The sequence below is a fragment of the Pituophis catenifer genome, unplaced genomic scaffold, assembly GCF_029215685.1.
Source record: "Pituophis catenifer annectens isolate HBS135680 unplaced genomic scaffold, rPitCat1.0.hap2 SCAF_8, whole genome shotgun sequence".
Taxonomy (NCBI): Eukaryota; Metazoa; Chordata; class Lepidosauria; order Squamata; family Colubridae; genus Pituophis; species Pituophis catenifer.
In genome coordinates, this window is record NW_027256888.1 from 12,418,268 (window position 1) to 12,430,909 (window position 12,642).

Here is a 12,642-nt window from a genome sequence, read left to right on the forward strand (position 1 = left end):
AATGGAAAAAGGATATTCGTTGGGCTCACAATGATTGGCAGAATTTCCTCTGCTGCCTTTTCAGCACTTGGAGAATCCACATGGCAGCAGCTTCTAGCCTATGAGTAGGCTAGAAGTTGATCTAATTTTTTTTTTGTCTTTTAATGATCCCATGATCCCTTGCGGGCTGGAGTCGAGGCAACTGAATGGAGTTGGGTGTTTACTGGCCGGATGCCCTTCCTGTCACCAATGCAAAGTTTGCAGCTGATATTTACCGTATAAGACGCACTTTTGTTTTTGGGGAGGAAGATAAGAAAAAAGCTGATTGGCAGGTGGATCGGAATACCCCCAATCAGCTGCTCCCAGAGGTGAATTTTAGCAACAGGTTCCTTGGTTGTGAGCTCTGTGCCTTGCTTTTTTTTTGCTGCCTCTGAAACTCTGTTTCAGAAAAAACTTTTTTTCCTGCCTCTGAAAGCCTCCGAAACAGAGTTCAGAAAAAAAGCCTCTGAAGCTCTGTTTGGGGGCTTTTTTTCTGAAGCTTCGTTTCTGATGCTTTTTTCAGCCTCTGAAACCTCCGTTTGAGAAGCTGGGTGGGGCTACATTCGGAGTATAAGACGCACCCAGATTTTCACCCTCTTTTTTGGGGGAAAAAGGTGCGTCTTATACTCTGAAAAATATGGTACTCATTGTGCCCAGAGAGAGAAATATCTGCCACTACCTAGGATCGAACTCACAGCCTCCTGATTGTGAGGTAGGAGCTTCACCTCTAGGCCACTGCACCACTCAAGTTGATCTCCTAATATTAGCTCTTAATATTTTAAGCACCTTTTAAAAATCTGGCAGAGCTACTTTCTGAGCTATTTCTGCTTTTTCCCCCCCTTCTTCCTCTAATAGCAACTTATGACCACAGGTACAGTCAATTGAAAACACTTCCATTGCTCTTAAAAGGAACATAGTGGCAATAAGACGTTTGTATATGTGTGTTTGTGCGTGCTAAATATCTGTTTTGATCCTCATAGATTTTTGAACAGGTCTTAAGTGAATTAGAGCCGCTTTGTCTGGCAGAACAAGACTTCATTAGTAAATTCTTCAAACTTCAACAGCATCTCAGCATTCCTGGAACACCGGTGGTATGAATCTCAATTTGGAAATTATTGACTCAGAGCTAAATGGCTGTAATCTTAGCCTGATTTCCCTCTACATTTCCATTTATTTTCCAGAGTGATACCGAGGAGACTGATGGAGGAACTTTAACGAGGCCACACAATATTGGTGGGCTGCAATCAGCATATTCAGAGTATGTTTCCAATTAGCAGGGGGATCTTTTGAAAATGAAACGCTCTTTGTATCTTGAATAAATTGTGAATCTTTATTGCTCAGGACTGTTTTGGAAGTTAGCAGCATATAAATCACATAAATAACGTGTTTCTCAGAAAATAAGCCCGAGTCTTATTTTCTTTTAGACTTGAAAATAAGCACTTGGGCTTATTTTCGGGGCGGTCTTACTTTTTTTTGAGGTGCAGCAGGTCAGACTCAGTGAGCTGGACATGCCGCGGATGCACCGTTGCCTCATTCTGAACCTTCAGTGTTCGGAATGGAGGCTTTTTGGCGAATGGGAGGAAAATGGGAGGGGGATTTTCCTGCCTGTCATCTTTCCCTCAGTCTGTGTTGAGCTTGAGGAATGAATGACAGGCAGGAAAATCCCCCTCCCCATTTTCCTCCCGCAAGCCAAAAGGCCTCCACGAGCCTCCCAAAAAGAGGGAAAAAACAAAGCAGCTGGCCGTGGAGCTGCCGGCTTTGGGGAAGCGGCCCAACAAGCAGAAACATTGTGCCCAGAAAGAGAAGGACAAAAGTGGTATTTGCGCTGCCCCAAGGGGCCAGGGTGCTGCAGCTGGACAGTTGCCTCCCCCACACGCCACCACTCGTGCTGGTCATGCCCATCCCCCCTGGGCTTATTTTCGGGGTAGTGGTAATATTAGGCCCACCCCCAAAAAATTAGGGTTGGGCTTATTATTGTGGTGGGTCGTGTTTTCGGAGAAACACAGTAAATATGCTGCTCATGCAGCAGTGAACAATTGAAATTAAAAGCCACAGAAATTCGGTTGAGTGTTGCCTTAAGCATAACATATTTTATTTGCACCAGGCTGCTCCTAAAAAAGGAAATGGCAGGATTTTGTATAGAACATTGGACTTTGTGGTGAAACTTTTGAAAAATTTCTCCCAGAATTATTTGAAATCAAATAATGAAGACATGGTTGACAGCAAATGGCAGCCAGTGGATGACTGTGGGTTCAGAAAGTAAAAAACATGTTCAGTTGACTGAGTTTCATGTTTAATGAATAAAATAATACTTAATTTACCTGGTCGGTAAAGGCATTGTTGTGAAATCAGAGTAGAGTAGAATAGAATAGAATAGAATTCTTTATTGGCCAAGTGTGATTGGACACACAAGGAATTTGTCTTTGGTGCATATGCTCTCAGTGTACATAAAAAGAAAAGATACGTTTGTCAAGAATCATAAGGTACAACACTTAATGATAGTCATATGGTACAAATAAGCAATCACATCATACTAGGAAACAGTCAATATAAATCGTAAGGATACAAGCAACAAAGTTACAGTCATACATTCATAAGTGGGAGGAGATGGGTGATAGGAACGATGGGAAGATTAATAGTAGTGCAGACTTAGTAAATTGTTTGACAGTGTTAAGGGAATTATTTCTTTAGCAGAGTGATGGCGTTCGGGAAAAAACTGTTCTTGTGTTTAGTTATTCTGGTGTGCAGTCAGCACTCAGTTGGATAGATAAATAGGTAACTTTTTGTGAACTAGTATTGTGATTTTTTAAAATCACAAATGTCTTGAAATAGAGCCGTATTCTGTTTCTGGCTTCTTTATCTCCCAAGATGCCAGGCTGCAGGGAAGGAGCAAATCACAGTTCCTGTAGTCTCAATCATGACCAGAGGAGTTTAAAAAATAAGCTGGGAGCAACATGAAGCTAGTCATATATTTGCTTGTTGCCGCACTAATATGATAGTCGTATTTCATTCGTGTTTTTCCAACTTAGCATTGACTGGGGAATTCCGATAATAGATGTCCACACATCTTAAAATTGCTCAGTTGGAAAAATACTGAAATAGATCAACACTGGTTTCTTCATAAGGCTCTGTGAATGAACGGTGACTTAGAAAATTAAAAATAATCAAATAAAGTCCTTAAAATATATGTTAAATCTCAGTATTTGTATCTAATACTTATAAGTATTGTTAATATTGTAATACTCCGTGCCATCTGTTGCAGGAATCACATGATCCGGCAAATGATGATAAAAATATTTCGCTGTGTTGAACCAGAACTGAATAACCTCATTGCTCTGGGAGACAAGATTGACAGCTTTAATTCCCTCTATATGCTAGTGAAAATGAGTCATCATGTGTGGACAGCCCAGAATGTGGATCCAACCTCCTTCCTTAGCACAACCCTTGGGAATGTTTTAGTGACTGTCAAGCGAAACTTTGATAAATGCATTGTAAGTTTTAAGCACTTTGATAGATTAAATGATTTGTTTGTAGTGGTTGCATGCAGTTTTGATTCTGGATAAAATTCAAGATTCAAAGTGAGATCCTAAGATGGGGGGCGGCCTGTGTTGTGCTTGGTATTGCCAGAGTGTTTAACAACTCAGTATTGTACAAATATTTAGCCCTTTAAATGGAGCCCCTCCCAAGGGTGGGCTGCTGGGGGTTCGCAGGAGTTCGGGAGAACCTCTAGTTAAGATTCTGTGCAGTTCAGAGAACTCCCAAATCCCACTCCTGGCTGGCCCTGCCCACCCCACCCCTCCCAGGAGTCCCCACACGGCCTATTTTGGATGCAGGTAAGTGCAGGGCGTGCACGGAGGCTCGGGGAGGGCAAAAAAATGGCCTACCAGAAGTTCGGGGCTGCCTCCGGAGCCTGGGGAGGCCGTCTTCGTCCTCCTGGAGGCTCAAGGAAAGCCTCCGAAGCCCAGGGAGGGCAAAAATGCCTCACCCCCACCCCCACCATGGTGCAGGAGGCTGACTAGGCCATGCCCACCATGGCCACGCCTATCCAGCAACTGGGTAGAGAACCCCTTGCTAAAATTTTTGAAGCCCACCCCTGACCCCTTCCCCTCCATTTCATGTGGATGAGAAGACGAAGAAAGATGAAACCTGTGGAATGAATATTACACACTCACACATGGACACACACTGATCTTGTGCAGTCATATTGTTGTGTAGCAAATGCAGAGGGATACGAACATGCCTTGACAATCTTCTTTTCCGAATGTAACTAGAATCCCTTTGTTTTACCGTTCGATCAGAGATCCCCTTATTTATCGGAAATCGGTTTCCTGCGTGGAAATATAAGTTTAAGATTAAAAACATGGCTAATCTTTTTTTTTTTTTTAATATCGTTTTAGAGTAATCAGATAAAGCAGATGGAAGATGTAAAGATATCCAAGAAGAGCAAAGTTGGAATTCTTCCTTTCGTTGCTGAATTTGAAGAGTTTGCAGCCTTGGCTGAATCTATATTCAGAAATGCTGAACGCAGAGGAGATCTAGATAAAGCTTACCTGAAACTTATTCGCGCAGTTTTTGCTAATGGTAAAATCTCTTTTCTGAAAGTCAGTGATCTGCTATGTGTCATAAATAATATCTCATTTTACTGAAGAATTGGGCTAAAGTCTTATATTGCTGAAGTTTATGCATTATTGCACTACAAGTCACTTCCAAATCATTTTTGTTACTTGAGAGTTTGTACCTATCAATCATGGATGAAGTGTTTCGGTATTTCATCCCATGTTTTTGCAACTCTGTTGTCAATTTCCAGATTCTGATTTAGAGGTACTTATCTTATAGGGACAGTCCACAAGCAAAACTAAGACATAATCTAGCTGAATCTGGGGAATTCCAAGGAATTATGATTTGGACATGCATGCCCACTGAATGCTATGGCTGCGTGGAACTCTTAAGTTATAAATGCAGTTTGTTTGATTTTGACTTTACATGCTGTTCAGGCTAAATCCTTATCTATCGCTTAGTAAATTAGTTGATTCTCACCAGTTATAGTTAAACAAAGCATGAGTGATGTGGTGGCCTAGAGGTGGAGCTCTCGTCTCACAATCAGGAGGCTGTGAGTTTGATCCTAGGTAGAATCAGATATTTCTCTCTCTGGGCATGATGAGAATATAGTATCTGCTGAATATAATTCCGCTTTGGCAACAGGAAGGGCATCCGGCCAGTAAACACTCAGCTCCATTCAGTTGCCCAGACTCCACCCCAAAGCATGGGCTAGTGTGAAGAGACAGAAGACTCACTTCTGATTCAAATAATTTAATGATGATAACAATGAGAGAAATAATTGATTTTAACTATACTGTAGTACTAGGGGTGAAATCCAGCAGGTTCTGGAGAACCGGTAGCGGAAATTTTGAGCAGTTCGGAGAACCAGCAAATACCACCTCTGGCTGGCCCGAGAGTGGGGTGGGAATGGAGATTTTGCAACATCCTTCCCTCAGGAATGGGGAGGGAATGTGGATTTTGCAATATCCTTCCCCTGGAATGGGGTGGGAATGAAGATTTCGCAGTATCCTTCCCCTGCCACGTCCACAGAACCGGTAGTAAAAAAATCTGGATTTCACCACTGTGTAGTACACTAAAATAATAATATAATTTTACTTTCTCTCTTACTAGTTTTCTTTCATTGTTATCTTTTTTCTGTTTTATAACTACTAGTTAAGACCTTTTTAATTTGTTGTCCACTATCCTTTACAGTTAACTCTTTGCTTGTATTTCCAAATTTATCACAATAATCTTCTGATTTAGAAAGTAAGCATAGTTATTTGATTGATTTGATTTGATTTATTAGATTTCTATACCGCCCTTCTCCCAAAGGACTCAGGGCGGTGTACAGCCATATTAAAACAATATAAATGTACAAAATTTACAACAATTTAAAATTGAATATATAAAAATTTGGCCTATAGATTAAAACACACATACACCCATTCTAAAATTCGTATTAGGCCAGGCCGGCTTACTGGAACAGGAGGGTCTTCAAGATGCGGCGAAAGGTACGCAGGTCAGGGATGAGACGAATCTTAAGAGGCAGCTCATTCCAGAGGGCTGGTGCCCCCACAGAGAAGGCTCTCCCCCTGGGTGTCGCCAGTCGGCATTGTCTGGCCGACGGCACCCTGAGGAGCCCCTCTCTCTGGGAACGTATTGGCCGGTGGGAGGCTGTTGCTGGCAGCAGGCGGTCTCGTATATCATTATCATTGCTCTTTGATACTTCATGGTGGTTATGTCTACATGGGATGCGTTCTTTTTATTTTTGTAGTTGAGAAAGTAGCAAATGAAAGCCAAAAGACTCCTCGGGATGTGGTTATGATGGAGAACTTTCACCATATCTTTGCAACGCTCTCTCGCTTGAAGATCTCTTGTCTAGAGGCCGAGAAAAAGGAAGCCAAACAGCAATACACAGATTACTTACAGTCATATGTGATCTACTCTTTGGGACAGCCGCTTGAGAAATTAAATGTAAGAAATGTTTTTTTAAAAAAATTCTTTAATTCTGGGTTAAAACCAAAAATACATATTTTTATAAAACACAAATAAAGTATTCTCTCCTTCATTAAATACTCTATTTTCCAGATCATTCAAATAATGCGAAACTAATTTCTAAGAGCAGGTTTCTGAGAGTGGGAAGAAGTGATAAAGTATTCCTTCTTAATATCGCTCTGGATTAATGGTTACATGATTGCTGATAACAAATTGAATATTTTCAAAATCTCTTTTAAGTGTTCGAAAAACTGCACAGTTTCCTTCATACTTGTTGACCTGCTGTCCTTCAGTGCTTTCTATCATACCACAAAAACGCAGAAGCCACAAATAGTATTTTTAAGAAGTACGTTTTTGGCCTCCCAACCCCCCCCCACACACACACGTCCCATTTTTGCCCTCCCTAGCCCCCAGGAGCACTCTGCAGGCCACCCAAACCCTCTGTGCATCTCGTTTTTGTTAAAAACAGGCCCATTTTAGTGAAAAATGGGCCCATTTTTTTGCCTCCCCAACCCCCAGGAGCACTCTGCGGGCCTCCCAAACCCTCTGCACGTCCTGTTTTTGGCAAAAATGGGACACACGGGGGGTTTTCGGGTTGCCAAAGCGGCCATATTTGGTCCATAAGACGCACTGACATTTCTACCCACTTTTTTGTGGTGGAAAAGTACTATTATTATTATTTTTATTAGTCATATTTCTATGACTAATACTGTCTTTGTATACTGGCATATTTCTATGCCGCCCACTCTCCGAGGACTCTGGGCGGCTTACACCAAAGACAGTATACTAAATAGCATATTGCCCCCAACAATCTGGGTCCTCATTTTACCCACCTCGGAAGGATGGAAGGCTGAGTCAACCTTGAGCCGGTGAGATTTGATCCGCTGATCTGCTGAACTAGCAGTCAGCTGAAGTAGCTGCAGTACTGCCTTCTAACCACTGCACCACCTCGGCTCTTATAGTGCGTCTTATAGTCCGAAAAATACAGTATATTTGTTTTTTATGTAATTTTAAATTAAGTTTCTCTGTAATTTAAAGCCAATCAAATTTAGTTTCTGAAGTATGGCTCCCACTCTCTACTCAAGGGTAAAATTAAATCTGTGCCATTCTATTTTAATGTTATGAAAGTATGGTTTGCTTTAGATACTGAAGACCAAATAACTGTTCTGCGTTTGTGAATGTGAGCATTAAGGAAGCAAATTTGCATTGGAGCTGTGTGATTCTATGATAGTGGCTCTGTTTGACAACTAATATATTTCTTGCTTGGATGAAACTGCAGCAAACCTAGCGTTTTTATTAAAAAAAAGAAACAGAAATCAAACCTCTATAGAATTTATGAGCACTTCCCAATTTACAAGAGTTTCCGCCTATCTTTTAGGCTTCAGATCTTTCATGGGAAAGTATGGCTGAGCCTCTTTTCGGATTCCCCTTATAGAAATTGATTGGATTGTAGTTAGGTATTGGTAATACCTAAATAAATATAAGGGACACGGTGGCTCAGTGGCTAAGATGCTGAGCTTGTCAATCAAAAGGTCGGCAGTTCAGCGGTTCGAATCCCTAGTGCCGTGTAACAGGGTGAGATCCTGTTACTTGTCCCAGCTTCTGCCAATCTAGCAGTTCGAAAGCACATAAAAAATGCAAGTAGGAAAATAGGGACCACCTTTGGTGGGAAGGTAATAGCGTTCTGTGCGCCTTTGGCATTTAGTCATGCCGGCTACAATACCACAGAGACGTCTTCGGACAGAGCTGGCTCTTCGTCTTTGAAACGGATTTGAGCACTGCCCCCTAGAGTTGGGAATGACTAGCACATATATGCGAGGGGAACCTTTACCTTAAATAAATATAATTTAGGTATTTAGGAAATATAAAATGTACTTTATTACATGGAGTGGGAGGATGGGATTTTTGTTACTAGAGAATCTGTGGAAGCTCAGGGTGGAGGAATGATTTTTTACTCCTAGCGGCGCGGTGACTCAGTAGATAAGATGCTGGGTTTATTGGCTGGAAAGCCAGCAGCCCAAGTTCAAGATCTGAGCGCCATGTGATGGGGTGAATTCCCGTCCTTGCCCCAGCTTCTGCCAGCCTAGCCATTTGAAAACATGCAAATGCAAATAGATAAATAGGTACCACTTTTGTGAGAAGGTAACAGCACTCCGTGATGTCATGCTGGCCACATGATTTCGGAAATGTCTTCTGACAGCACTAGCTCTAGGGCCTTGAAATAGAGATGAGCACCCGCCCCCTACGCAATGATTAGTGGAGTAAAATCCACAGGAGACTTCTCTAGAAACTACAGGTAGTCTTCAACTTATGACCACAATTGAGCCCAAAATTTACATTGCTAAGTGAGAAATTTGCTAAATGAGTTGTGTCCCATTTTACGACTTTTCTTGCCACATTTGTTGAGTGGATCACTGCAGTTGTTAAATTAGTAACACGGTTATTAAGTGAATCTGGTTTCCCCGTTGACTTTGCTTGTCAGACAGGCGATCCCGTATGACCCCCGGGACACTGCAACTGTCATAAATCTGAGTCAGCTGTCAAGCGTCTGTATGTAAATCACGTGACCATGGGGATGCTGCAAAGGTCATAAGTGGTGAAAAATGGTGATAAGTCGCTTTTTGTCAGTCCCGCTCTAAATTTGAACAGTCACTAAGCGAGCTGTTGTAAATCGAGGACTACCTGTACGAGGTTGGAAGATGCAGGCGAATTGCCTTGCAACCGTTTTGGAAGCGTTGGGGCATGGAAGCGGTGTCAACGTGGAAGTTGATCTGAATTGTATCTCATTGCAGCACTTCTTCGAGGGTGTTGAAGGCCGTGTGGCTCAAGGAGTGCGAGAAGAGGAAGTGAGCTACCAGCTGGCCTTCAGTAAACAGGAGCTAAGGAAAGTTATTAAGGAGTACCCTGGCAAAGAAGTCAAAAAGGGATTGGACAATCTTTATAGAAAGGTGGACAAACATCTGTGTGAGGAAGAAAACCTACTTCAGGTAATGTAAGAGAGCAGGCTGAAAGAAGGACCTCTATTACGGTTTTCATCATTTGTCTTTTAATATCACAAGAATGAAATTTGAATTATACTAGTTTGGATTAGTATTTAGTATGTAGTATGTAGTGATAGGACAGTGATGGCTAACCTTTTTGCCATCGCATGCCAAGAGCGGGGGTCACGTGCAGGGGGGGGTCGCGTGTGTGCCCACACCCATAATTATATGCACCCCACCCCCCGTGCATGCATGCGACACCCCCCCCCCCGCACTTGGCATGTGATGGCACGGTGGGCCCGTTAGGCCTGTGTTTTGCTCTCCCCAGGCTCCAGAGCCTTTCTAGGAGCCTGGGGAGGGCAAAAACAGCCTCCCCACCCCCATCCTGGAGGCCCTCCAGAGGCCAGAAACAGTCTGTTTGCCAACTTCTGGTGGACCCAGAAGGCCCGAAAATCAGTTGGATGGTGCGTGCATGTGCGCCGGAGCTGAGCTCGCGTGCCCACCGATATGGCTCCACGTGCCACCTGTGGCACGCGTGCCATAGGTTTGCCATCACGGTGATAGGACTTGAATGAATAGTACTGTGTTTCCCCGAAAATAAGACCCTGTCTTATATTTTTTTGAACCCTGAAATAAGGTGCTTGGCCTTATTTTCGGGGATGTCTTATTATTTTGGGGCGTATGGAGCAAGACGGGGCTCCTCTTGCCATCTTGCCTGATTTCCAGCTCTGTCTCCCTAACCAGAGGAAATGGCGGAGACCTACTGTGCATGCTTTTAAATATTTTCGGGGAGGGCTTATTTTCAGGGGGGTGCTTATTTTAGCACATGCGCTCAAAAGCCCGATTGGTCTTATTATCAGGGGATGTCTTATTTTAAGGGAAACGGTAGTACAGCACATTCTTTCTAGCATGCTGAGGAGAACTATTCTTCTTTCTACATGAATAGTTTATGCTGAGATAAATGTTTGTAGGAAGGACTATGAGGTCATGTAAGCCCCTGTTACCATTTAAGTCACACAGCTCAGACATAGGTTAGCATCTGAGTGGAAACTCATCGATGCCTCAGGCATTAGTGCATGAAATTAAATTCACATTCCCCAGGTACTTCTGGAACTTAACACTGAAAACATTTAACGTGACTTCACCTGTGGAGTTTTGGACTGGAGCTTTTCATTTATTTATTAAAGATTCCACCTTTTCCCCCTTTTGATAGGTGGTGTGGCATTCCATGCAAGACGAATTCATACGGCAATACAAGCATTTTGAAGGCTTAATAGCACGTTGCTATCCTGGTTCTGGAATTACTATGGAATTTACCATTCAGGATATTTTAGATTACTTCTCCAGTATTGCACAGTCACACTGAAATTTACCTGGCGCAAATCAAGCAACCGCACACAAAATTGCTGGAAAGCATCGTTGACACTGGAAGTTGTCATTTTGAGGAACCGCAGGATGTTCTTAATTATCGTCATACATATCAGCAGTTGGCTTAGGCCGACTTTCCTTAATATAACTTGCTGTCGTATATAAAATTGGATTACAGCTCTGAGAATTCACAGCAGGATTGTCCTTGGTCCTGCTGGCTAACAATTTTGAGAATTCTAGTCCACTCAGTTGGAAAATTGGCCTAGGCAGAAGTACTGCCTAATTGCTGGATAAAGAGTGTTGAACTATACATTTTCACATGTAAGTGGCATGTCAAATGTATATTTATTATACTAAGCTCATCTGCTTTCCTAATCCTTTACTTTAAGAAACTAATAAGGATAGATATTATATCAACTTACGGTGTTTCCTTTTCCCCTTGAAAGTGCATGTTAATATATAGATTAATAAGATGGCTGAGATTCTGAGAATCAATTTACAAGATTATGTAATTGCAGTTCTTTTGATTTGAAGCTCTTTACAAAGAAAGTACTTATTTCCTGAGGGGGATTATTAGTGGTGCCTCAGCATGGCACAAAGGAAAAAAATGCTTTATTTCTTCAGAAGAAGCAGCCAGTGATTGTATATGAAGTAATGTTCAGTGCATTGATTGAGGTTTCCTTGGCAACTCTGAAATTTTTAGATTTAAGCATCATAATGGTAAATCTGTTTGAATGGCTGTAATTAGAAACAAAAATGCAAGATACTACTCTTCTGTAAAAGAACTATTGCAACTCAAAATGTCTTTTTTAGATTATGTCCTCCTATTGTAATCTTTAACTCATATGACACAAAATGGCACCTGCCAATGTATTTACCTATCTCAGTTTCTTCCTTACTGCACTGTTTTCGCTCAAGCTACTACATATATCTTTAGTTGATGAGGATTCCAGACGCTGTGGAAATTATGTTTTCTCGCCTCCTGGTTTTATAATTATTACTGGTGGAAATGGTGTGGAAATGGGACTACCTCTTTGCAGAACTTCTTTCTATTTAGTAGCAAGAAAGGAATTTGTAGAAATGTTTGGCTTGTTCCTTTTCACAAAGCTGTTTTTTCACCATGCTACTTTACAATGAGCATATAAAAAAAGCAAGCTGAACTAGCATGTGATGGTAACAGTTGTCATGCTATTTGACCACACTACAAACACAAATGTTAAATTTGTTAAATGTTACCCTGCTTTTGAAGAGCCAATATGCCATGCCACTCTCCTCCCCGCTCCGTGAGGAACTCAACATGTACCTTTCTAATTCTTAGGCCTAAGAACCATTTGTTTATATTCTATTTTAGTTGTGTAGCTTCAGTTTGTTGGTCCTCAGTCTATTCTGTATCTAGGCAAGTGTCAAATACTTGTACAGCCTTTCCTGATTCAAGTGAAAAGGAGAAAGTGTGTTGGAGAATGAAATGTGAATAAATGTTTACCATACCGATGACACTGTATCTATTTGTCCTGCATTTACAAAATTGTTGATATATTTAATAGCACATGTTTTCATGCCATTAAAGTGTCATAAAAAGCAATTGCATTTGCCCCCCAAAAAATTCTCAACAACAACCCTCCAGTGTGCACTAAACTGATGTAGAATGATAGGGGACTCTCATATTTATTTTTAATATGTGCTATCCAATATCGGTAATCAATAGAATCTTGAGAAAGTTCATCGGTTTCCTTGATAGCTC

The 12,642-nt window shown here is 41.7% G+C and overlaps 1 protein-coding gene across 2 annotated transcripts in view; it reads left to right on the plus strand.

Moving 5' to 3' along the window:
• Nucleotides 1-12,393, plus strand: part of EXOC1 (exocyst complex component 1) — a 49,296-nt gene extending 36,903 nt beyond the window's left edge. For both annotated transcript variants that reach the window (XM_070948624.1, XM_070948625.1), the window contains 7 exons: nucleotides 999-1,109; nucleotides 1,200-1,276; nucleotides 3,281-3,509; nucleotides 4,416-4,599; nucleotides 6,332-6,531; nucleotides 9,345-9,539; nucleotides 10,747-12,393. In XM_070948624.1, the coding sequence (XP_070804725.1) occupies nucleotides 999-1,109; nucleotides 1,200-1,276; nucleotides 3,281-3,509; nucleotides 4,416-4,599; nucleotides 6,332-6,531; nucleotides 9,345-9,539; nucleotides 10,747-10,899 (1,149 nt within the window). In that variant the 3' untranslated portion in view covers nucleotides 10,900-12,393. The remainder of the gene's footprint in view (nucleotides 1-998; nucleotides 1,110-1,199; nucleotides 1,277-3,280; nucleotides 3,510-4,415; nucleotides 4,600-6,331; nucleotides 6,532-9,344; nucleotides 9,540-10,746) is intronic.
• The last annotated feature ends 249 nt before the right edge of the window (nucleotides 12,394-12,642 follow it).